The following is a 26,640-nucleotide window of genomic DNA, read 5'->3' on the forward strand; positions in this document are numbered from 1 at the left end:
GAAAAACCAGATAAAGCAGTAAGAACTATCTCACCCTTCCTTGTTTCGAAGTCATTGACTGAAGTTTTTGGTCCTGGATATAAGGCGTCGAGGATGGCAAGCGGTGATCTCTTGGAGCTCCGCAATCAAAAACAATATGAAAAATTGTCAACACTAGTTTCATTTGGGGAAACCCAAATAATTATAACCCCGCACCGCACGATGAACACCGCCCGTGGTGTTGTCTCTGACGATGACTTGATGGAGCTCACTGAGGCTGAACTCTTGGAGGGCTTCAGTGACCAGAATGTTATCAATGTTAAGCGAATTATGAGGCGAGATGGAAAAGAGATAAAAACGAAACAGCTGATACTCACCTTCGGCTCAAGTGTCCTTCCCGAGTCCATCGAGGCTGGTTATATCAAACTTCGTGTTAGGCCATACGTGTCCAATCCTCTTAGATGCTTTAAGTGCCAAAGGTTCGGTCACAGTTCACAGAATTGTCGAGGCCGGCTGACTTGTGCCAAGTGCAGTGACAAAGAACATTCCTCCGAAACATGCCAGAACACTCCACATTGTGTCAACTGTGATGGCGAGCATGCCGCATATTCGCGGTCCTGACCGTCCTGGAAAAAAGAAAAAGAAATTGTGACCACAAAAGTAAAAGAAAATATCACTTTGAAAGACGCACGGAGGCGGGTATCATACCTGTCTAAAAGCAGCTTTGCCGATGTGGCGCGTAGGGGGGCAGCACCACAACGGCCTCCGGCGGCTGTCCGACCCACAGACGGTGAGTCCGCAGTTACGCCATCTGCCCCCGCGGCGGTTGCAGCTAGCGCTGCTACGTCACACAGCAGACGGGGCCATCGACCCCGAAGGTGGGCGCAGCCGAGACTGCCCCAACCTCCCCGACCCCTTCCAGCGCTGGCAACAGCCGGCGCAGCCAAATCCCCCAGGGAGCCCCACAACCTCCGGGCTGGTGGGCGCAGGGGTCTTGCCTTCCAAGGCAGGACTCTCCCTGGTAACTTCTCGCTCGGAAGAGCACGTGTCCGGCGCCTCACAAGAGGCAATGGACACCACACCTATCCCCACGGCGCGCCAAGCGCCTAAGGAGCGGCGAGGCTCCCTCGAACGCTCCAGAAAGGGCAAAATACCGATTACAGGGCCTCGAAAGAGCTCTGTAATCTAAGCACTTCCGTTTCCGTACACACAGTACATATTTACTTTCAACATGGATACACAAATCATTCAATGGAATGTCAGAGGTCTTCTTAGGAACATTGATGATGTGCTAGAGATTATACACAAACACAATCCAAAAGTGCTGTGTCTGCAGGAAACACACCTAAAATCACAATACACAAACTTTCTCCGACAGCATGTTACTTTTCGCAAAGATCGCGATGATGCAATCGCATCATCGGGAGGTGTTGCAATTGTAATCCAAAAGAGCATAGCATGTCAACATTTACAGCTACGAACGGCCCTTGAAGCAGTGGCGGTTCGAATTGTTTTGCTAAACAAACTTATCACTATTTTCTCGATTTATATACCCCCACACTACAAACTAAGCAAACATGAATTTCAGTCCTTCATAGATGAATTGCCAGAACCTTACGTTGTACTTGGGGATTTCAATGCGCACAACAGCTTGTGGGGCGACTTTCGTATAGATGCGCGAGGTCGTCTTGTTGAATAGTTCCTCTTCTCTTCCGGTGCATGCCTGCTGATTGAGAAGGCACCTACATATTATTCTCTCGCCAACAGAACATTTTCATCAATTGTCCTCAGCCTAGTTTCCCCGTGTATACTGCCTGAACTCGAATGGGAAGTTATGAACGATCCTTACGGGAGCGACCACTTCCCCATACTGATAAGAACATCTAAAGAAAACGAATATCCTCCACAAGCTCCTAGGCGGAAGATAGACACAGCCGACTGGCAGAAATTTCGAACTCTCTCTAACATCTCATGGGCTGACCTGTCTTCTTTAGAAATTGATGCTGCTGTGGATTATCTTACAGCATTCATAATAGATGCCGCATCAAAATGCATATCCGAAGTAAGTGGTTTGGCATGCAAACCACATGTACCGTGGTGGAACAGCGAATGTCGGACCGCCCGTAAGAATCAGAACAAGGCGTGGGGGTTGCTGCGAGCTTCTCCCACCTTTGAGAATCTTGTCAACTTTAAAAAAATAAAATCCCAAGGTAGGAGAACCCGCCGGCAGGCCAGAAGAGAAAGTTGGCACAAGTTTTTATCGAGTATTAACTCGTTTAGAGATGAGGCCAAAGCCTGTAACAGGGTTAATAGGATTAGAGGGCGGCAAACATATTCACTACCTCTAGTAAATACACAGGGCGATACACTGAAAGATGAGGCCGACTCACTTGGGTAGCACTTTGAGAGTGTATCAAGCTCAAATCATTATTCGCAATCTGTTGCAGTGCTTCAGCTCCCTGTTGTAACGACTCACATAGGATGGAGTGCACATCAGAAAAGTATGTAGCTGCAAGAGGAATCTGTAGTTACCACAGAGAAATCCTGTTGTACAACAGAAATTTCTGTAGTACTGAAGGCAACCTCTGTTGTCATTTTCAACTGGGATAGTGCTTGAAAAAAAATATAAGGATTGTCGGCGTAAGTTCCGCATCTCTGCTGCAGATTCACGCCCTGACTTCCATGCAAAAACAATGCAGGCAAAACTATTCGATTTTACTTGAACTTTAGAAATCTGCTAAGCAGCACTAACAGTAGTTATACGCAGGTGCAACAAATCTCCAACCGTGTCTTCATACAGCCTACACGTACTACTTTATTGCTTAAGCACTGGTAGCTCGTATGCCTAATGGTTAGTACATTCACCATTTCATAGGAGCTTACCGCAAAATATTTTCAGTCTTTGGTAACGCTCACATTATTGAGCTTAAGAATGCAAGGTGGTGGTTAAGCAGCCCGGGTATTTGTTATGGCCATAAAGTATTAATGTGCATGGCTAGAACTTTGAATGTGCGTCTGCGCCTAATCTCGGCCCCGCCAACTTGTGTGTCTTGGTAGTCCACGGTCAAATGCCGTGTAGTGCATGGAGTCACTGGTGAGTCTCTGGGTATGTAGCACTAAGTATCTGGTGATGTTCAATGAACGTACGTAACTCCAACTTGGGTCGGCGGGTATGTGCCACTGTTCAATGACCCTCTTTCACGCTAGGCATGTGCTGCTCTTCATTAAACCCCTTTCGTGCCACCTTGGGCCACTGTGTTTGCGCTGCGTTTCATAATAACTATTATATGAAACGTACGATGAACAATTATTTATCAAGCAATAAGATAGATTGCTAAAAGAATTTAAGTCGCCAATCACCTATGATGGATGCACCGGCAATTTTCTTCCACGATAAGGAATATTGATAACGGCATCGCGATTCGGATATTCTGTGTGATCAATACGAAGCCACTATTAGTCGTTTTTCCCGCGGCAGGAGCGAAGGGCTTGTTAATAATTATTTTTAGTTTCTCCACAAACACAAGGAAGAGGACAAAGAAGAAGAGCCAGTTCTCTCGGCCGTCGGTCACGGGGTGGGCCATGTGAACGACGCAGGTAACGACCATCTGAGCGAGCCTGATCTGCAGCCTGTTACAGGTACGGGCGAAACTGTTTCTCGCCAATGTTCTTCCGTAGTTCCTGAAAATGAGTTTCACCGCGTACGCGCGTGATCGGTCTTTAGCCATTTTTTTTTGCACTCACTGACGCGGAAGTAAGACGCGCCTGCAAACAGTGATTGATGTATCCGGAGCCAACACTTCGACAAAGACGACTTGTCTTCAGCACTCGGGCATGGGGCCCAGTACGGTGACAACTGCGCCAACACGAGACCCTTTGTCGGAAAGCTGGCTCCCGAAACATCTCTGGCTGGCCACTGTCTGTCAAGTTGTCTTTATCCTCCTGTAAATATATGTTTTGTTAGATACCCGCATATAATATTTTCGCAAAAGTTCCGTTGGTAATAGCGGCCACTCAGCTGCCCCATCACAGCGCTGGAACCACGTGTGCAGTTGGCTGTGGTTTTTCCGCCAACTGTTGTCCCTGTGAGGCGATATACCGAACCAACCCTGGCCAAGAGAAAGGCCAGTTTGAGTGAGCAACTAAAATATTTTGCCACCGTCCGCAGAGAGACGCCACGGAAACGGCCCGATATATTGAGCAATAACAGACGCATGTGCGGGATGCGTCCAGCGAACCTCTCTGTCCACGGCCATGCACGTTGCGAGGAGCGTATGCGCTTTTACGTTTTTACGCTTCAGCATACCGGTTCCCAGTAATGTCAGCAGCTGGACACATACGCCTCAAGATTAGCGTCGACTTTGTGAACGTCACTTTGCAGCATGTGCTATTGAAAACTGGTTCCTGCGTACGCCCATATGGGATACGTGTTATAGCGCTGCTTTGGGCAAGCGAAGTTACAGCGTTGGTTTTCTATAACTAGAGAGTCTACTGTGGAGACCCCGCAATTTTCGTCGAGGCTTAACGTAGACGCGACGCTCATATGATGGCGCTGATTCCAAAGGCAAGTTGCTAATTTGCACGTGACGATGGTTTACAGTAACCTAATACGCAAAGCTGTATATGTCCCTTCTGAAAGGTTACGTTGGCGTGCCAAACGACAAAGGCGTAAGGAAGTGGCAGGCATCGGCGCGCAGAAACGAAATACAAGTCACATGCAAAGTGTTCGTGCGGCGTTTCGGTCTGTGTTAGCACATTTAGTCGTAGAACACATTGCGAACTATCGGCGTCCAAGCGATCAACTTCCATCAACTTCCATCCAAGCGATCAACCCAGACGCCCGTCGCCAAAAATGTGACGCCAGCCGCCCATTTGGCCTTGCGAGATTTCGTCCAACGCGCGGCAACGAATGCGAACCAATCCGCGGACAGAGTTAATTAATTCTACGGTCATGCTTCGGACTCTGGTTCGTATGCTAGTAATGGTGGACAAGCTGCATGACGACGCATACAGAAATTCAGGATTTCCGCCTAGTTACGCGCGTCTTATCGTGCTTTTGAGGAAGTGTGGCCTCATCGTGGATCGGTGCAAGTATATTGTTACGATTGGCCAGCGGGGGTAGTGACCTTCTAACCTCTTCCAGCCCGGTGCGACGAATCGCTTCGTGAAGCCAACAATGCGCACCCCTCGGACAGACCTGCAGCGCCGCCAACACGCTTGGCGGACCGAGTATTGTTGTTTGGTACACTGTCGCCTTCACGGACCAATGGGCGCAAGAAAATTTATGGAAGAAGGTGTTATAAGGCGTTTTCTCGCGGCGCCCAGTAATCATCACGTTCCTTTGACAGACGCGGAAACTAACTGCGGGACCCCCCCTCTCCATCTCAGGAACCAAGACATGTCTACTTGAGTCAAGCGTGACAACCGCTGTCTACGATGCCTTACTCCTTTCGGTGGCTTCAGTGAAACAAAGGCACAAAGGTGCGGGAGTGAGTGTGGACTCTCGCCCTATAAGGTACGACAACTTTGGACGCTCAGATTGGACAAAGGTTGGATGGCAGTTTCCATGGCCTAGGGGTCCAGGGAGGACAGAAGGGGTTTTAAGCAGCCGTTGTCGACTCCTCATTGCTTCGGTTTCAGTCATGCTAGACTTATGAATTGTAACGTTCTCTACTCTTCATGTAAATATTGTAAATAAAGCCAGTTCTTCTCATTCTCGATGAAAACACGTTCCTCCCTTCAACAACGTCCTTAGCGTGAATGAGTCGGACTACGGCATAGGCCAGCTACCCTTTTTTTTACATGCGAGGCCACAACTCTTACAATATATGTTATGTGAGAAATGAAGCAAAAAACGTGGCGCTTGGTGGTGCTCCTGCAGCTCGAGGTTAGAACAAAGTGGTATTATGTATTCTGCTTTCTGGCAAGTGTAGAAAAGCAGACGTGGTTATATGCTTATGCAGCTTGAACACTGCTCAGCTGGCAGGCGACTACAAATCATGCAGTTGCGTTTCTAGCAGCAGGCGTTCACGTTACTTATGATGGCGTATTTCACAACGTTACTAGGCTGTTAATAACATTGCTAACCTAGTCTACTAGCGTTGATATTTCCCTTCCACACCCATTGTCAATGCGGCACTTTCCCGAAGGTTTGGTAACGAGGCGCCTTTATCGGCGCCGGCAGGTTCTGGTCATGCAATATAGATACGAGTTCTGCGCATAATTCAGCCAAACGGACACCGGAAAGACATCTTAACAAGCCGAAAGCTGGGACGGTGTGACAGGGATTAGTGAACCTGATAGCGGGACAAGTTATCTGCAGAAGAACCGCAATCGTATACGGTTGTGTTTAGCGCATTTATAGTCTGTGCCCCCTATGTGGAAGACGTGGCTTGGAATAGCGCTCGATTTTTTTTCTATGATTTCATTCACTGGCAGCGTTATAAAAAATTACCACTTTCATTGAATATAATTGCTTGAAGCGGCAACACTTAGCCGGGTTATACGGGTGGCGGTGCTTAGTTTCTTTCATTTGCCGGCTCGCAGCGAACGATTACAATGAAAGGTGTGCGCGATCGTTCATTGCGATATTATCAAAACGACAGCTAATATCAAGACCTACTACTTTGTCTATTGCGTAGATATTAAATTGCTTTCACGCTTTCTGGCCACACTGATAGCGACTCGGCGAACGCATGGCGGCGTCGGCCTCTTTTTTCGCTCGAGGCAGTGCTGTGGTGGCTAGAAGCCAGCGAACATTGCAAGACGTGGCGCCGCCTATGGTGAAGCTAATAGCTTTCTCTGGCTTTATCGCCCGTTTGTTGATCTGTGGTTGCCCGTCGGATGAATCTTGTTGGGGGTTGCTGGTTGGAGGACAGAAAAAAGAAAAGAAAACGTTCATGTAAGAGACGCGTTCGCTCGCTTTGCAAGGACACGCTGAATCAATTTAGATTCATAAGGTATTCAGAAAAACTACGCTTCTTGACTTCGAGGTAACAGATTGATCATTAGAGGAAAAAATGACCGCCAAAGTTTGATTTTAGAATTTCTGACTGGAACACGAGGGCGGGTATGTCAGTGTGACGTCACCGATTGGAAAGCATTTTTCTTTGCGTGTCTGTGCGCGTGTTTTGACCGTTGCGATTTCATTAAAGTTTGTGACGCTTCCTCAGTTCAGTCTATATGGCTCTTTTAGAACGCGATTTAGTCCATTTTTGCAGAGAAAAAGTTCACTAGGCCCGAGCAGACGTCTTCAAAATCCGCGACGGGATGACGAGTTGTTGCGGGATTGAAGCTCGCGTCGCCATCCATTTTTCGTATTTGCCTATTTTCTGGCTTGCCGAGCGTCTTCTCGGGGTTAAGAGTGGCTATTTTCGTACTGTACAAGGGTTTTGCAAATACAGTGAAAATCGTCTTCCGCTTTAGTGTCCATTTAGCAGCTCTTATATGCGTAGACACTATCGGCGGCGACGTCCTCGCCGTCGAAGCCGAAATTCATTAGGCCCGTGGGTCTCTCGTCGTGCCAGTAATTGGGCAAAAAAATGTGCCGTCCCAATTGCGACGCCTTGCTCTGGCAGGCTCCGGTGGGTGCCTGCCCTCGGCAGACGCGACAGCGTGGTCCCGGACCTGCAGCGGGCGATGGTGACTCTCGCTGGAATCCTGGGCGCCTGTCTCACGCTGGCTGCCTGTTGTCGCGCTGCCACGACGGAAGCCGAACCACCGAGGCGTAAGTGGCCACCGTTCTCTGCGCAGTGACATCGCATGCAGGGCACGGAGGGTACAAGTATACACTCACCCACAAAAGAGTTTACGGACCACGGGATCTCGGAAAACGTTGAAGTTCCGTGCAGCCAAGAACAGTAGCCATCGAAACCGTACGTCGTAATGTTGTTCGGATGTACTAGAAGAGGCTGGAAGTGCGAATGCCGGGCTTGCCTTGCGAGGCTGCAGGTACATTCAGCTTTGTCTGAAATCCCTTGGTGTGGAAAATTTTGTGGAGCACTGTGCGTTTCCGAGCCCTAGTCACGCTAATTAGAGATATCGTAGCATGGTTCTCAGCCCTTATATATATATATATATATATAAGGGCCAAACCTGGCCCTGGCGCCATAAAACACCACACATCACACACATATATATATATATATATATATATATATATATATATATATATATATATATAACATACAGTAAGGTAGTATACCGCGCTACGTAGTGCAGCAGTTATGTCTCTGCGACGTTTTCTACGGAATACGTACTTCATATATTGCAGCTAGAACTTGTGTGCGTAAGGTCACTTCAAGTCGCGTATTATTTGAGCACAGATGTACTTGTATAGTATGTGACCGAAGTCTTGGCCACAAGCGCAAGTGGTTCGCCGTGGACGCTGGTCGCAAAAACATGTCCCAATGCGTGTTCGGTGGGGGAAATAGGTCCATGTTTGTCACGGCTTCTATCTAATAATTACGTATTATCCACTGAAATGAAATTATAAGACCTAATATTACGCTGAATAACATGACCCATATGCATTATTTTTTGCATATGTGCCACACAATTTTTTTTTGGTTTACGACTGTGATCATTCAGAGAAGTTCCTCTAGAGAATGATCGTAGCATTTCTTGTAATGCATAAAAACTAATATATGGTTATCTTTTACTTTTCCGTAATATTACAATGACAGAAGCAGGCACGTTGTTGAACAACAAGGTGTACTAACCACGCTCATGGGGTATGTATGGAGAATTACCAAAAGTAAAACACAGACAAAAGGTTCCAATACATGCATCTAAGTCACTGTTGTCGAATCTTGCAGCGAAGGTATTCCTGATTATGCGTCGTTGTCAGGGTCATCAACGGGGCACTAAGATATTAAATCCGTAAGCATTTCTTTGTCTACCCAACGAGGAAACTCGTCCGTCCATCGTTCTGTCACGTAAGACGAACCATTATAAAGGAATTGTTGTATGAAACAAAGGAAATTCGAAAGAAAAACGTTGGCCGTGGTGAGTTTGGAACCTATAACTCCACGACCCGATTGTCTTACCCTCTAGGCTAAATACCCGCGCTTGCAGAAAGTTAATATATCTGAACCATATGAATGTGTTCTCCCGGCGGTACAAAACAAATGTCAAATGAGAACGGGTTCTATGAAGCTTTGGTAAAAGATTTGGTGATGATGGTATAAAAGCCATCTCTAGGTCGACATGTAGAGCCAGCTTCAAGCATTGCAGACATCATAAAAAGAATCCAGTTTTGCGAAAATTATTGCCGAAACGCGGCACATCCCCAGTGTGGTTGGGTGGTCTCGGAATGTGCATTCCGTTCAGGCGTTCCTTCATTGACAGATATCCCACTGATTTCTTAGGCCCCATGTGCTTCACGTCGCGCAACACACATATAAGCAGTCAATGAGTTGATAAGGAGTGATGACGGGTTATATGGGTCTCATCATGGTTGATAATGGTTCGACGCGGTAGGGTAAGGTACTAAAGAGCGGTGAGGGCTTATAATGGTCGGAGCAATTCTGATAAGGTTAATAAGCGCCGATAAGGGTTCATAAGAGTCGGATCAAGTTCGATAAGGTTATAAAGACCGATGAAAGTTGATAAGGTTTGGATGGTCTCCAATAACGTTGATAAAAACAGATAATCATTGATAAGAATTGTATCGATTGCGATAAGCTTGATACCAACCGATAAGGATGGATAAGGCTAAGACCTAGTCCAATAAAGTTGAAAGCAACATATAAGGGTTGGATCTAGTCCGATAACGTTGATAACGACCGAAAAGGTTTGATGAGGGTTTGTACTGGTAGGATCCAGTTTTATAAGATAGACAATGACACCGGGCTGCACGAAGAGGAGCAAGTGGCACTATGCTTACGCATACTTAGACAACTCCCGGAGGAGCTTCTGCCTGGATTTGTTTTTAGGTTTCTTCGCTTGTGAAGGCTTCTAGTATCTATCGTGCAGTTTTATCATGGTGCTTAAGGTTACATGCGTTTCATTGAAGCATGGGCAGCGTAGACATTGTTCGCAGCGGAATGACAGTTAACGAACGTGCGCGCCTTTGGAAGTTGAGATGTGTAATGGTTAATTCCGTTGATTTGTACGGTGCTGCATCTCGGATGGCGATCCACCATATGGCGGTCGTGCTCGTAAGGCGAGAGTGAGAGCGCTTCCGAGCGTATTTAGCTGTAGCGGCGCTCTTAAAGAACCAGCCTAGCCGAAAATTAACACGTGCTGCCTTTCCTCGGGCGCCTTGGTGCGCCGGATTCCGTGAAGTATGATGCGGCGAGTTAAAATTCTGGGGTTTTACGTGCCTAAACCACTTTCTGATTATGAAGCAGGCCGTAGTGGAGGACTCCGGAAATTTCGACCACCTGGGGTTCTTTAACGTGCACCTAAATCTATGCACACTGGTGTTTTCGCATTTCGCCCCCATCGAAATGCGGCCGCCGTGGCCGGGATTCGATCCCGCGACCTCGTGCTCAGCAGCCTAACACCATAGCCACTGAGCAACCACGGCGGGTACGATGCGGCGAGTGTTTACATAAATGCGACAGTAGCGTATCGCATTTCTTAGCGCGTCACGCCATTGGATAAGGTGCATCCCCTTGCGTCCGCAACAATGGTTTCTAGCAAGGCGGTATACTTGTTTCCGGTGGCTGCATTTCACCGGTGACTAAAGCAGCGCACGCCAGGGCTGGCGTCTCGCTTTTTCCTCTGTCCCTCCATGCGATACACCAGCGTTTACAACCAGCTGGGTTGGCTTAGTGGCTATGTTGTTGCGCTGCTGAGCACGAGGTCTCGGGTTCGAATCCCGGCCGCGGTGGCCGCCTTTCGATGGGGGCGAAATGCAAAAACGCTCGTGTCCCGCGCATTGGGAGCACGTAAAGTGGACTGCACTTTACTCGGCAAAAGACCGACCCCAAGGGTGGGCCAAACCCCAAATCCAGTTAAAATATGCACAGAAAGGTTTCATTTAACTGAGGAATCATGTTCTTGATGACGTGTATTTGTTTCAATGGGAATATTTACGCATCAATTGTTTTGTCACTGCGTGATTGCGCAGAAGTAAGGCCAGAAGCAATAATGCCTGTAAGGGTCGTACAGATGGTATACAGTGCCGTCCGGCATGCGAGCTATTCACCCAGTAACCCAGTATTAGCCGCGATGAGGGAGGGTTCGCAAAGAAAGTTTTAATTTAATAAAACGTCACGTGTTGTTAGGTGCACGGTGACCTGCGTCAGCGGCTCGGTGGCTGCGTCTTTGTACTGCCGAAAAGGAAGTTGCCAGTTCGATTCTCGTCTCAGGCGACGAAATTCCTCCAGTAGCGGAATGCAATGATGCCCGTATCTTCAGGCGCACCTTAAGGAACAGCAGGTGGTCAAATGTATTGGAAAGCCCCCTACAATGGCGTCCCACATAGCCCGCGTTGGAGCTCTGCTAAGCTATAACCCACAATTTTTTAAACTTTGAATGCACGGTGACCTCGCTGTGAAAACCAGGGTGCCCTGTTTCATCACACGTATTTTTTTTATTGTTCACCTGAGGCAGGAGAAGGCAGCTGCGACGAGACCAGCTTGGCCGCCAGCCTGCGGCAGTGTGACGCAAAGTTTGGTTCTACCAGCGCACAGGACACCGGGCTCAACGCGAAGACGGCCTGCTCGTAAGTAAAACCAACTCAAAAAAGAGTTTTATTGCAGGGAACTCACGCACAGCCTGACTACTTTAATCGTTGCCATTGTTATGACAAATACTGCCCGAACTTTATTTTTGTCTTGAAGCAGACCTTTCTTGAGGACAGTACTAATAAGGGACTACTAGGTATGGCTCATTATACGGATGTATTTTTTGAACATTGACCGAATCTTTAAACATCGACTGTGGCATATAACACAAATCCGCTCATAGAGCTGGATTTATGAGAGGGGCGGGTAATAACACTGCAAATGAGAATGTGTAATCGAATAACTGTAGCACGTATCCACTGAACTTTCTAACTGATTAGCGCACATATTACAATGCACAAGTTGGACGAACTTTAAAAATGGCACACGTTTCGAGATAAGCGCTGGGAAACTTGTAGTATAAATGCGCTGCCGTTCCACGAACTTTGTTAACAATCGGCCTTGTTATGCGTTGAATCTCTGAGGCTACTGGAACGCCACTGCAGTTTGTTGCAAACCTTCGTTAAGGTGTATCTCGAAATCGATTTTCAGTAACACAGCGTTTTAAGCATGTTAATATGACGTGATTAGGCTTACAGCGCGCGAAAGGACGATGACACGGAAAGTCGTGAAATAAATTACCCTAAATAAACACTGTTGTAAGTCAGCGCCTGTGTGACCACGTATTTTTGTGTCCACGTCTTTTCACGCGCCATAAGCCTCGTCGAAATTGATGTCATCTTCAGAATTCCTTTCAAGTAGATCCGACTTTCGAAGTCAACGGCTGCGCACTGAATGCTTTCGGCGCAGCGCACCCGGCACAGGACAAAAGTGACAGAACACACGCACACATAGCGCTAAGTTTCAACAAACTGTTTATTTGCGGGATCAAGCACACATATGACCGTCACTAGGTGCGCAACAGAACACGTGCTCTGAACATACTCACATGGATAGCGCAACGTGTAGGTCACATATCATGCGATTAACATTCTCGCCAACCGCAAAAATTCTTTTTGTTATAGTCAAATGGACGGTTTGAAGATACATGTTTCACCATAGATGGCTATGTACTCTGCTTCAGTGATTAGCCTTATCAACTCCTTCACGCCTTTATCCAGAATCACAGTATCGATAAAGATAGGAAGGCATGCGCATTTCTTGCAGGGAAGTGCAAGAAAGCCATCGGCTTCTTGTTTAGATTGCCTTTATGTCCACGTAGCTTATTAGTAAAGCACCTGCCAGTCTGCACGACGTACGTAGCTCTGCTCGTCGTTGGTAAGCGGTGAATGACATCTGTCTCTGTCTTTCTTTGCACACCTTATTTCCTTTGTGCACGCCGGTCTGCTCTTCCTTCAAAGTCTTACTGCTTGACTTGTTTGGTGCTGAGAACGCTACTGTGATGTTAATAGGCTGCGCAATTTTCTTGGGGTGCTGTAGTCGGTGAATGTGTGGTATCACTGCTAACAGTTTTTTTATCTCTATTACGGCTTGCTGTTGCGATTTCTTGGGACTGAATGGGATTTAGCAGTCCTTACGCTACGCATTTAGTGATATGGCCTGCATACGCGGAGATACATAGTCAAAGAACGCGTCCCTTATGTCGAGCTAGTTATGTTTTTCCAGCACATAGCCAGCGGTGCATTTTCACTACGTGTCTCTTTCCGATATAATCGCCCTAAACGGGACATATGCTTTACAGGTCTTTGCGCTAAAAAAAAAAAAAACGCTTTCAAGGCACGTTCGTTCTTCTTCTCCATACTCTTTGGCACCTTTGTGAGATTCGTCTGTTTGCAAAACCCCTACATACCGATTGTCATACATCCTCAAGACAATCTGCAGCGTAGTAACATTGGAGTTACGTTCTCAGCACCAAAGAAGTTTAGTCATTGCAGAAAACCAATACCGAGGTGTACAAGGAAGTGAAGCTGTGAAAATAAATACAGATAAAGGTATGTCCAACGGAACAGAGATGTTCTTTATATCAACGACTTCATGAGCTTTCCAAACCGACCAGACTGGCCGGTGCCTTAACGAAAGGCTACGCGAACATAACAGCAAAGTAAAAAAAAGAAATAACCTTACGGCTTTCTTGCACTTCATTGCAAGAAATGCGCATGCTAAACCCTCTATAACAATATTGGTTTGAAGGGAAGCCCTAAAGTTACACGAAAGAAGGGTTCACGAACTGGAAGCACGCGGTTCCTTTGTGTTTGGCCTTTATTTTTGTGAAGTATTTTTTTCTTTGCCACAACTGTGCTCACCTTCGCACACCTATATAAGCAAGCCAACAGTCTCGTAATGCTGGTTGCCCCAAGTAACTTGAGCCAAATACTAAACATCTGCAAATGCGACGTAGCTGTGCAGAATCCAGATAATGTTGTTAGGCATCGCGTGACGTTACTCAGACTATTTATTGCATTTCGCCTAGTTACACACTGATTCTTCATCCAATAATCAACTTCTCAAATATTACAATAAGGCGAAAGGTGCCAACGAGAAAATTGTAAAGTAACATGAAAAATATTCCAGCAGAACGTTTTGTTGGGCTAGTTGGTGCATCTTACTGAAGTACTAAAGCGTCAAACAGACGACACAAGATGCGCTCGTCCGTGCCTTTTGTGTCGTCTGTTTGGCGCTTTAGCACTTCAGCAACATGAAAAACTTCCGATCGAGATTTGTATTTCTCAATACGTGGTACATAAAAGAGTTTTCCATAGACTGGGAGAAGCCCGCGAATACACGCAAAGTGCCGCGAGTGGTCAGCCGGGCGGCATTTTTTCGGCGCAGCCTCAAGTAGCCTCAATTGCTGACATTATCTGAGAGGAGATGCAGCAGTCACTTGGAGTCATTGAATCGCCTCAGCCGGACGCGACGACCTACGCCACCGTAGCCTGCCGTTACTTTCCCACTCCGCACCCGCGCCAAGGCCCGGTAACCCTGCAGATCCGTCGTCCACCGCTGCCGCTTCCAGCACGCCCACACGTCGCTTCAAACAACGTTACAAGGAAGACTGACGTTTGGCGAGCAATCGACCACCGTTCGCTCTGCTATCAGAGTGGAGAAGCAGACCACGTGTGCCGCCAGTTTTCGTAGCACGAGATGGAACTGCGAAAGTTCGCCGTCAACGCGCCGCGTCACAGCTGGACGAACGACCAGAGACATCGCCGACCACCTGGCTGCGACTGAGTGCAGACCGTAACACCCTTCCGGTTCACCGTCACCTGGCTGCCATCTTTCGCCGTGCGCCGACCGTGCACTGGCCCTCGCTGTGCCGGTCCTTAGCCCATATCTGGAAAACTAAAAGCAGCAACCAATGGATGTGTGGTTGCTGTTCGTCGAAATGCCGAAGATCCTCCGCCACCGCCAACAACACTTCAACTTTCTACTCGACGACGCACCAAGGACAACGGGGCCGTGCGACGCGCAACCTAACCGTAACGCCAGACAAAGAATAGCCGACCTCGACGTGCTACTCAATGGCCACGTGGTCCCCGCTTTAGCGGATGGAGGAACCGATTACTTTGTCATCAGTGGATCCTGGGAAGGTCCTCGAAGTGGTACATACTATGCGGCGTTTGTTGTGTTGCCACAATACTCCCGGTACGTAACCCTCGGCATGAACTTCCTAAGCCAACACGGCGTAGTTATCGACTTAAGATCGAAATCGATAACGCTGTCCACGAACGAAGTGACACCACCGAATAGGAGTCTGAATTGCAGCGCCTTGAACAGGCTCGAAGAGGAAGTGACTATTCCACTTGGCGCCAGCAGGATGATTTCCGTCGGATAAGAAGATACGAGAGACATGTAAGGCATCGTAGAGAGTGACCAACAGCTACTTGACCGTGGCATAGCCATCGCAAGGGAAATCGTGCAATTGTGCGGAGGAAAATCGCAGGGAATGGTGACGAACTTCAATCGTGAGTCTAAACACCTGAACAAGGGCACGAAGATTTAATGCATGGAAGAGGTTACAGCAGTCAGCGATGCGTTGGTCCTTTAGGATTCAGCGGAACCAATAACCATGGTCCATGTTACTGAACCAGACTTCCATGTTATTCGAAGTACCCCAAGCCATCAGCAAGGACAGCTCGAAGGTCTCCTTCAGCAATACATGGCCTGCTTGTCGTCCTCATCAAGGATTCGACGACCACCAGTTGCTAAGCACTGCCTAATAGGCGAAGAATGCGCTCGATCACTCCACCAGAGCCCTTACCGCGTTTCGACGCAAGAACCTGAAGTTGTAAGACAAAAAATTACAGTCTCTTAAAGGGACACTAAAGCGAAAGAATAAATCAGTTTTGACTAATGAAGCATTGTTTGAGAACCCTGCATGCAGTCATTAAAAATAGTTTGATTATTAGATGAGAAAATGAAGGTCCAAGTATCAGTATTTGAATTTCGCGCCGAAACCCCAGCGCCGGTACGTCAGCGTGACGTCAGGGACTCCAAAGTATGTTTTCGCATTTGGGCCGCGTTGGCTGAATAAAGATTCCCGAAACTTGCCATGTTTAATATTTAACGACCTTGTGGTCATTTTTTGTTGTCTTCCCCTGTTCTCGTCTTTATTAGCGGTCAATAGAGAATTTTAGTGCGTCCGGTATTCCGGCAAGCGCGGGCGGTTTGCCGGTTTAGCGGGGGTGTGAACATGAGCGGCCAGCTTGGTGGCGCCAGCTGGTGGCGCAAAGCTCAACCACACAAGCATAAAGCTAATTACTAAGTTCTGCTTAGCTGCTGGGGTAAAGTTTTGTCAGCAGCGTGATCGTGTTCACAATTACGCCGCTGCCAAACATTTGCACCAGCAGCGAAGCAGGATATAGTGGATTACTGCAGTATTAGCTCTGTGTTTGTCTGGTTGAACTCTATGGCACCAGGCGGCTGCACCGCTCTGGTCGCTCACGTTTACGCCCCCGCAAATCCGGCAATCCGCCCACACCACCCCGGTTTGTCGGAATAGCGGACAGGCTAAACGTTTCTAATGTTTTTGACGACCGCCGAATGTGGTCGCCGCTATCGTTGTGCTTGACTCTTGCTTGTTTTTTTAGGCAAAGGTTCGCCCAGTAAAGTGTTACTTTCGAGATTCATAGTTTTCGCTAGTCTGTTCTTCACCGTCGCTACAACGCAAAAATATAGTAACCCAGCAAGTGACATGCCTTTTCAGGCCATGCAATTGAATCATTAGAGAGTTAAAGCTCAGCGAGCCAGTGGGCCCGCTGGATCGCTGTGCTTTTAAGTCTCTTTTAGGAGAGGAATGTTTTCTTGGCTCGATTACAGCAACAGCGTATTATTTGCCGTGGTATAAGGGATTCGCAAATTATTTATTTGTGTGCACGTATTTGCTTTAATAAATGACGCCTAAACTAAACAGAATTTCAATCACAAGTAATAATGAAAATGGCTACAGTGCGTCTTATGAACGAAGTTGTACCAAATGGTAGGAAATATCGAGTGCCACGCAAGGACCCTAATAAGCTTATTCGTGAAGCTGACCTATAGGAATGGTGCATTATGTTAAGATGTAATATATATTAAACATACTGCATTGCGTGCTCGGCTGGACGGCATTGTGTGTACTTGTTTCCTGAAGTTCACTTTCACGGAATAATAATTACGTAATTTCACTATAAAGTAAATGTGACATTTGCGATTGTCCTAAGATATAGCTTAATTGTAAAAATGAGAGGCCAAATGAGGCTAACCATTACTGTCATTACTATGATAAATTAACTTCAGGAAGGCTAGCTTCTACGATCTCATTATGAGCCGCGCCATAGTGGGGGACTCCGAAATAATCTGGATCACTTGGGGTTCTTTAACGTGCACCTAAACGTAAGTACACGGGTGTTTTCGCGTTTCGCCCCCAGTGAAATGTGGCCGCCATGGCCGGTATTTGATCCCGCCACCTCGCACTTAGCAGCCCGACACGTTAGCCATTAAAAGCAACCACTGCGGGTTTCAGGAAGGTGAGAAAGCACACGAACGAAGCTAAGCTAATGCCTTGTGCATGCTGTGCGTCATTCCCATCGTGGCTTCGCCGTCATACTGAGGGCGCACGGCATGACATTTGCACCGTAATTTTCTTGTCGCATCGTTACTGTACAACCGCGCCGTAAACCTGACGACCATAAACAGGCTTGTTGTAGATGGCAATGAAAGCCTGCTCGAATGTGGGTATTTTTGGTTAAGGTGGTTTGCGCAAACCATGCACCGAGACTGCTGCGTCCCGGGCAAGCATGTTGTGGCACCACCTTTTATAAATGAATTACGTTACTTTCTGAAAGCAGCCCTAAAGTCAGGCTTATTTGTAGTTTGATTACCTTTTTAAAAGCGAAGTACTTATTAAAACAGTTCAATTGCCTTTTGCGAGTAACATTTGACTTGTGAGATGTGTGTGATGCGTTTTTTTTTCAGTAATATTAATACCCCTCCAAACACAGGCAGCTGATACGTTTCCGCTTTAACTGAAATAATAATTCTAGTTTATAGAGAAAACTGTCTGTAACTCGATGTCGCCGCATTGAAATGGCGAGATTGTGCTCTGCGCCAGAAGCGATGATACTTATTCACGTGGCGGAAAAAAAAGAACACTCTCTTAAGATGGTACACGTTAACGGCATACTGATTCTTGAGTGCCATCTACTTCAGGGCAGTCGGAGAATACAAGGTGTGCCTGGTGGAACTGACGCGAGTCAGTGGATGCGGAAACTCTTCGCTACTCGCCAGACGACTGCAGCGAATGGATAAGTTCGCGCAAGAGCAACCCCTCTGCGTTGAGCATGCGAACGGTAAGTACCTCTGCCATAGTCGAAATACATGTGTTGGAACTGCGCCAAGGAAAAATTGTGCAGATACGACGACGATTGTTGTCCCTGTAACGGAATAGCCCGGACGCACCAATGAAAGCTCACAACTTCCCCATCGCCCCCTCCCGCAACTCGATTTCGCAAGAGATTGCTCAACAGTAACCCTCTCCCCACCTCAACATGCACCCTTTCCCTTGGCACCTTTGTATGGTAAGTCCAAGTACCGCCCACCACGGACTATGGTGTCTTGATGCGTCTTGACGCACATGCTCTCCGCGCGCGCCACAGACCACCGATCGCCGCTAACTACGGAAAAGGACAAAGGAGCACAAAAAGCATATTTACTTTACAACTTGACTATCACGTTCCACGTGACAACTTTCCAGCCAGAGTGACTGCTCTAGTGAAAGGGCTAGAGACCGGACGGCTCCCAAGAACTAGTTTGCGCGTTTTGTGTATCTCAATATGAGTCCTCAGCTACTCTAAAAGGCTGCAGCCTTGGGGGAAGAAGAAGAACAAAACTTTATTGGTAGAAAGGACTCCGTTGCCCCTAAAACGGGGTAACGCCGTGTGGTTGGGTCCCTATTCCAAGGCACGGCTGGCCCTTGCCATACTTTCTGCCTTCCGTACCAGCCCGAGCTGATCGCCGAGGGCGGAGCTGGATAGCAATGCCTCCTACCTCGCTCTCGTATCACCTTCTTGTTCTTCTGTGTGAGCTGTGCACTCCCATGTGATGTGGTAGAGTGTTGGTGTGCTGATCATGTCCCTGTTGGAAGAAGGAGAAGAAGGTGATTGCCCTAACAGTAAAAGAGATTTCATTTTTCGAAGTGAGAGAGAGGCTTGCAGTCTTACCTCAAACAAGTTATGCCAATGTGGCGCGGGAGGGGCCAGCACCGCATCGGTTGCAGGAGCCTATGGCGGTCACAGCCAGTGGCCCCGTAGCAACTACATCCGCACCCTTGGTGACAGAAGCTAGTGCTGTTCCACTATCATCCAAGACGGCCCTGCAGGCACCTGTTCCACAGGCGCCAAGGCTAAACCGGAAGCCAAGGCTCGAGACGCGTGTCTCGGCGCCTGGCTGTCGACCATCCATCGCCTCAGAGAAGGCGATGGAGGTCGATGCCAGAACCCCGGCTTTATCGACGCCAGAGGAACAGCGTTCTTCTGAGCGCTCTAAGAAGGACAAGTTCCTTGTAAAGGCGCTGAAAAAGGGACAGATAACCTGAATGGTTACCGTCCATCAAACGTGTATTATTCCCTATCGCATGTCGCCTTTAATTTTTAAGATCACACACACCAGCACATTTTTCATTTCACAACCATGGCTTTCATCCTACACCGGAACTGCAGAAGTCTCATACAAAATGTAGGTGACATCAAATACGTCATCATGCAACATCTTTTCGCCACTTGCAGTGTGTCTTCAGGAAACGAGTCTCGGTCCGAGAACTAGTCAAATCCTCAAAGGTTTCGCTGTTGTTCGAAGGGACCGCGAATGTTCCAGTCGCTTCTCAGGAGGAGTCGTTATATTCGTGTAGGGGGCTCTCCAACACGATATGTCCAATTGAATACATCTTTCGAGGCCGTAGCCGTCACCATTCTATCTCAGAAAAACATCACCATTTGCTCACATTTGCTCACCCCACACTCATTTTGCTACTACACACTTAGAAAATTTAACAGATCTATTACCGCAGCCATTCGCTTTAGTAGGAGATTTTAATGCTCACGGTAATTTTTGGGGCAGTGTCAGAACTGACCAAAGAGAGCAGCTGGTTGAAAATTTTATTCTATCCAATATTATCTGCCTTTTAAATTCTGGTGCACCGACCTACTTTTCACCGACTTCCCGCACTTTTAGTTGTTTAGATTTAGCTTCTTGCTCGCCATCTCTTCTTAATTATCTCAAATGGGAAGCGCTCAACACGTCATATGGTAGTGATCACTTGCCCGCAATCATCAATCTTATGATCGCCACCAACCTTAGTCACTAGGCCACGCCGGTGGAAAATACAGCTCGCTGACTGGCTCGTTTTTATGGAGAATGCGAAACTGGAAGTGGTGTTTTTGCCAGAACTAAGCGTTGAGGAACTCGACGAAACAATCACTAAGGTCATAATATCAGCGGCAAAAAGGGCAGTACCTCAGTCATTCGGTATTGTGCGCAAAAAGCTAAATCCCTGGTGGACAAACGAGGCTACTGAAGCTAAAGAAAAAAGAACGAAAAAGGCCTGGGAAATCCTACGGTGTACCCCACTTATAGCAACCTTTTAAATTTTGAACAGGCCAAAGCCAAAGCACGATTTATTCGAAGAAAGGTGGAGAAATCACCATGGCAAAATACATATCTTCTTTCAGTAGTACAATAACATTAAAACGAGTGTGGGACCAGGTGAGGAAATTTAAAGGAGAGTACTCATCATACACAATACCAGTAGTTACATGTCCAGACACACAAGCAACACTACAGGACCAGGCTGATTTATTAAGCGAACACTTTTACGTCTCCAGCTCAGCGAACTGCCCGAATGCTATTGCAAACTACACGAGAAATACTATCAGACTTATGATATTCCTCATGAGATCCTGCGGGTTGCTTAAAGGCCACCAAGATGTGATTCGACATTAACACATCTACAGAAAAAAAAAGACATTCCACAAGAACACATTATACAAGAGTTCCGAGCTAGTCATGAAAGATATAAAACTTGCACGGAGTTTTACACTGATGGATCTAAAGCACAAAAATACATGGGCGTCGGGATCATAACGAAAATTTGGGAAAATAGCATTCGGATAAATAATTTTTCTTAAGTCTTTACCGCCGAAGTTTATGCGATATGGAAGGCAGTTAAGAAAATTACTACCGACATGCAGAAGGATGTTGTTATTTATAACGTCTCATTAAGGGCTCTGAGAGCTCTAAACTTAAACTCCGCGTCCGAACCCTGCTTGGCAATATCTTAAACATAGATTCTGCTGGGTCCCAAGCCATGTTGGGATAGCAGGGAATGAAGCTGCGGATAGAAGCGCATCCATGGCAGTGCACAAAAGCATAACACACATAACACTTCCATACAAAGACAGTATCCGATTAATTCGCAAAGCCCTAGCATCAAAATGGCAACAAGAATGGAACTGGTGCATAAATAACAAGTTACATGTGACTGAACTTCTGCTTGGCGAGTGGAAATCGTTCAGTCACCAAGAAGGTGATCATCATCCATGACGTGATCTTATGTCGACTTCGAATCGGACACTCTCATCTAAAGGCGGAACCGCATGGCGCGATTTCAGGCGCGATTGACGCGCGGATGGTGCGGCGCGTCACTTTGACCCGTGCCCAGCATGCATGATCTGTCACGATATCGCGCCGCTGCGTGCTGCTGCTCGGAGTAGAAAAGAAACGCGTCGCGCGGTGCATCCACCAATCAGAGTTCAGGTAAGTCACGTGGCATTTGGTCACGTGGCATTTTGGTTTTTAGTTTTGCCACAAGATGGCCCCGTTCTCTGCGCATCTCCAGGCCCCGCACACTCTCATCAAGTTGCAGCGATCGCCACAGAGGGTGAAAAATCAACCGCGGCGCGTTCTAGCATAAGCGCGCAAATGGAGCTACTGTAATTTGGTCGCATACTTTAATTTGTATTTTTCCTGCTAGGGGCGTTTAACGCGGCTAAATATTGGAACTACAAATGTACATATAACTGTCAAACGTAGTTAACGTGCAATTTCTTGCAAAGTAAACACAGAATTGCTTTTATAAAATTTATATTATTAAAACCTGCGCTTTATTACTTGAATAAAGGTTTTGAGATCTCACTAACGTGTGATAAGCAGCAGCCCACTGGTCTCGATTGCAGTCCGTGCCGTTTATCGATTCAAATTGTACGGCGGCTATATTTGCGAACTGGGTGGTCGTTTCTGTTGTGCAGCACCACGCAGGTTCGTTTTAATTAGACAACAATAACATCTCAGCCAGTTTGTGCGTCCGACATTCAGTAGCCACTACCAGGCGAGCGTGTTTAAAGACGGTGAATTTTATCACGTGTGGCGTTTCACTGGCGTAATTGCTACATACACGGGCTCCGTCGTCGGTGATCTGCCGCCTCTGGCCGCGCTATGACGGGTTGCTTGAAAAAATGTACTAGCTAGCGGGAAAACTCGTCGCTGGAACCGAGCAGTCTGTCTGGAAACTACTCAAGAAACGGATTAACCTTGCAGCCTCTTGGTGTGCACCGGTGAGTGAAAAAACACTGCTTCGCACTTTCATCTTCTTCGGTTGCGAGGCGGATAAAACAGATTCCTGTAGTGAAATTTATTTTCAAAGTGGAAAATCACAGTAATGTTCTTGCTCTTCAAAGGCAATTCAGACAAGGCTCTTGTTATTTTGACTCGTTGCTAAAATTCATAGCACGGAGTACAGTATCAAAAATAGTTTTGGCAGTGTCTGCATGAATGATACACTGCGATAAATTCACATCACATTAGTGCAAGTGTACATCCGGTGATACAGTTTGATTAATACAGTTGATTAATATTAATATGATACATAATGTAATTACTATGTTTATTACCTAGTAGCTGACAAAAAAATTAATCGAGGTTTCACTAAGCACAGCCTGCACAAGGACACCATTGAAAGAAATGCACACTCAAAACAGTGTTGTGTGTGTGTGCTTTTCTTTCATGGAGTGTTTTGTGCACTGTTCTTAGCCATACATGAATACGTACTCACCCATGCCTCCACTATAGTAATTGAGGCTTTCTTCTTTTGCCTCCAGCCTCCAAATGCTGCATATTTGATCACCCCTTTGGACTCTATTGTCGCTGGACGTACAAGTCAACCGTGAATGTGTCGCCACAGAGCCAGAATCCCCGCAAGGTATGTTTCTGAACACTTCAACTGGAACTGTGATTTGCTCATTAATTGGACAAACTTGTGTTTCACCATTCTTTGCTTGCATGTTTGTCATGGCTTCATGATTTCTCTTTTCAGGAAGCACGAAAGAGATATTGGTTTGCAAGCTACCCACGCCAAGCCATGAGAAGCTCAACGGTCGCCATAATGACAACAGGTCCTCTTGAACTATGTGCCTCACCATGAAACGTTTGCAATTTTACCAGAAAGAGGGCTGTCAGCGCTATCAGGAAAGCAGCAGTCTACAGTTTTGTATTGTACCGAGCGAGAATGCTAAAATTTGAATACAAGCTTGCTTGATTTTAAGGGCGTTTTATGAAAATTGGAGAAGTCACGAGTTGAGTCCCAGCTTGTTTCTTTTTCGTCATGTAGCAAGCTCCTACGTGGTAATGCACAAACTCTGTCATCTGCTATTTGCAAATCAGATTGACGGACATTACCATCAAGTATCACATGCTCCATCATAGCGTTAAGTTGTTACATGAAACTGCAAAGAATTTTAAAACCTTCAAAACCGCTCAGTGCAATATTGAGGAAATGATGCGTCATGTTCACTGAAACTCTGGCAGTCACTCTTCACTTTATTATTCTATTTTTTATTTAAAGTACACTCAGGGCCATATGTCATTAAAGGGGGGAGTGGATGCAAAGCAGTAGAGTAAAACAAAGGAACAAGGGCAGTCAGTTCTGGCAATACAATCATTCTCCTGATTATACAATGTTGTTAGCTAATGTTTTGCAAAAACGCTCATTATCGGTGATGGCTACAATACTTGAGGGAAGGTGGTTCCATTCCAGAGATGTGCGGGGGATGAAAGATTGAAAGAAAGACTTCGTGTAGCAAGAATCAATTCCTGCGCTACTGCGATGATCGATGCAGTTTGAAATGCACTTGAGGCCGCGGTGTGAAGTCGTCGTGAAGTGTGGTATGATGGGAAATTTCATGAAATAGCGAAACATGGCGACTGCAGCGATTAGCTAGGGGAACAAGTGCTGGTTAGTTTCATTAAGGTTATACTCGCTGTATTGTTATAATTAGAAAGAGTGAAACGAGCAGAGTAAGTTTGTGCTAGTTCAAGTGAAGGAACAAGACTAACGCGACTGGGATCCCTAACCGCACATGCATATTCAAGTTTTGAGCGTATTAGCATCTTGTAAAGGTGTAGTTTTAAAGTAGACAGTGCTTTGGAAAAGTTGCGTTGTGCGTACCCGAGCAGCTGAATAGCATTGTGAATGACACTCCATATTGGTGCAACTTAAATTATTTGTAACGTGTACACCAATATAATTATAGGACATGAAAACTAAGGGAACATTGTAAAGATGGTGAGTAATAGGATTAGAATTAGATCTGGATATTGGAATTTGGATTTGTTAACTACAAAAGGCACATGTACAGTCTGAATCAAATCAGTAACTAGGCTAGCCTTGCACCCTAAGAGATGGCTAGAACAGGCAACTTCACACAGCTGGCCTACTCCACACTTCACAAACATGACAAACCAATAAAATCAAATTTTCTTTCTCTTCAAACAGCAGATGACATATCTGAGGACAGTGTGTTCACAAAAATTTATGAAATATACTTGAAGTTTGGCTTCACATTGATCCAACCAACAGTGGACGAGCAAGGGAAGCCTCAGCATGGGAACTTATCTTCGTCACGGCCCTCACAAATATGTTTGATTGTTGAAACGTTGGCTGCAGGCTGATGCTTCCCTTGCTCACCTGTGTTACTCAACTGAAGTGTTCATCTCCTGGTAGCCTTTCTGCATTGTTTGAAAATGCAACCCGAGATGTTTCTTCAACATGAAACCGTAAATTGCATTTTACAAGGATCTGTGAGCATTCATTGGGCATGCTTATATGTTTATTTAGTGTCCTTGTTTATACACAATATTTGCAGAGGACCTTGTAAGCGCTGTCGTCTCCGTAACGTTCCTCGACTTTCTACGAGTACTCCACTTATGTCAAAGCCTTTACTGCTGCGCCTGAACACTAAATGTGCAGCAGAAATATCCAGAATACACAATATGTGATCTAAAATTTAGCATAATATTTTTTCCCTGTACACATCGTGCCTATTGCCAATGCGTTATGAAAACAGTGTAATATTGCAGCTTGAGCTTACCTTACTGACATCTTTGCCGAGGACTTCTTATGTTTCTTTTTTCTAAATCTAACTGACATCGTCGAATGCAGACAACATACGTATGGTATGAAACACGTCAAACAGCACTGTACGCAACACAAGTACGAGTGTAGCCGAGCACAATATCGTTGTCGTTGCTTTAGCGGCACGCCAAACACGATGAGAAAACTTCGCTGGATTTCAGTTTTCAATTCCGTTAAAAAGATTGCTATCTATCTGGGTTTCTGTATGTTGTAAACTCAGTGACTGACACCATTAGCTCCTCATGACCTGTACGAAAACTGTGGGCATGTACTGCTACATTCATGATTGACATTAAACAATGTAAGTTTACTTGTCTGGCGTGTTTTCTTGCCAGTTGAGGCCTCTCGATCGCCTGGCGATATAATAAAGGTATCGGTAGTCATTTTAGAATATCGTACGCACGAACACCACTCCGAAAGCGGTAGCGAAACGCCCAAAACCAGCGAATGAGCAGCGCAACGAACCCAACCAGCCGATACCGTAGCGGGCATATTGCTCACTACATAATGATTATGATATTAGTTTTGATTTTGCCAGCGCCACCCTCGGTCGCTCACGGCCAATCTCGAGGGGTGCGCGCGCTTAAGCGCGCGCTCCCCTGAGACCGGCCGTGGGTCGCATAATTTAGTTCACAACGCCACTGCTACTCTTATTTCAGTTGCACTGTGAAAGGTACAGTTTTCCTTCTCTAAGTTTGTATAGGTGTTTTGTGGCATCTGGACGGAACCTCTCTGGCGCAATTTTTTTTCTCGGCAGAATTGGCGCGTGCGCTAATAAAAGCACGTGCTACAGTGATATCGTTCGCGCATCGTGTTCACCTAAATTGGACAAAGCAACCTTCAACGAGGTCGTAATAATTGAAGTGGAGACGCGTCGCGTCCTGTGGGACGTACACGACCGCAATTCCAAGAACAACATCAAACGTGACCAGGCTTGGCGAGCTATAGCAGATACCCTCAGCCTCTCAGTATGCCGTTTAATAGTAGCAATCGCCTCTTCTGCTCGGTAGTAAGCGACCGACATTCTATTTTCTTTGTGAAGTTGTAAACAAGCAGCGGTCGCTATGCATGCGGAAGGTACATAGT

At 46.4% G+C, this 26,640-nt stretch overlaps 1 protein-coding gene across 1 annotated transcript in view; it reads left to right on the forward strand.

Annotated features, from left to right (window-relative positions):
• The first annotated feature begins 728 nt into the window (after positions 1-728).
• LOC135897479 (uncharacterized) overlaps positions 729-26,640 on the forward strand; it is a 128,409-nt gene continuing 102,497 nt past the window's right edge. The window contains exons 1-6 of the mRNA XM_070525235.1: positions 729-769; positions 3,489-3,618; positions 5,368-5,494; positions 7,557-7,705; positions 11,542-11,653; positions 18,303-18,442. Coding sequence (XP_070381336.1) covers positions 7,618-7,705; positions 11,542-11,653; positions 18,303-18,442 — 340 coding nt within the window. The 5' untranslated portion in view covers positions 729-769; positions 3,489-3,618; positions 5,368-5,494; positions 7,557-7,617. The remainder of the gene's footprint in view (positions 770-3,488; positions 3,619-5,367; positions 5,495-7,556; positions 7,706-11,541; positions 11,654-18,302; positions 18,443-26,640) is intronic.

The sequence above is a fragment of the Dermacentor albipictus genome, chromosome 9 (assembly GCF_038994185.2).
Source record: "Dermacentor albipictus isolate Rhodes 1998 colony chromosome 9, USDA_Dalb.pri_finalv2, whole genome shotgun sequence".
Lineage (NCBI taxonomy): Eukaryota > Metazoa > Arthropoda > Arachnida > Ixodida > Ixodidae > Dermacentor > Dermacentor albipictus.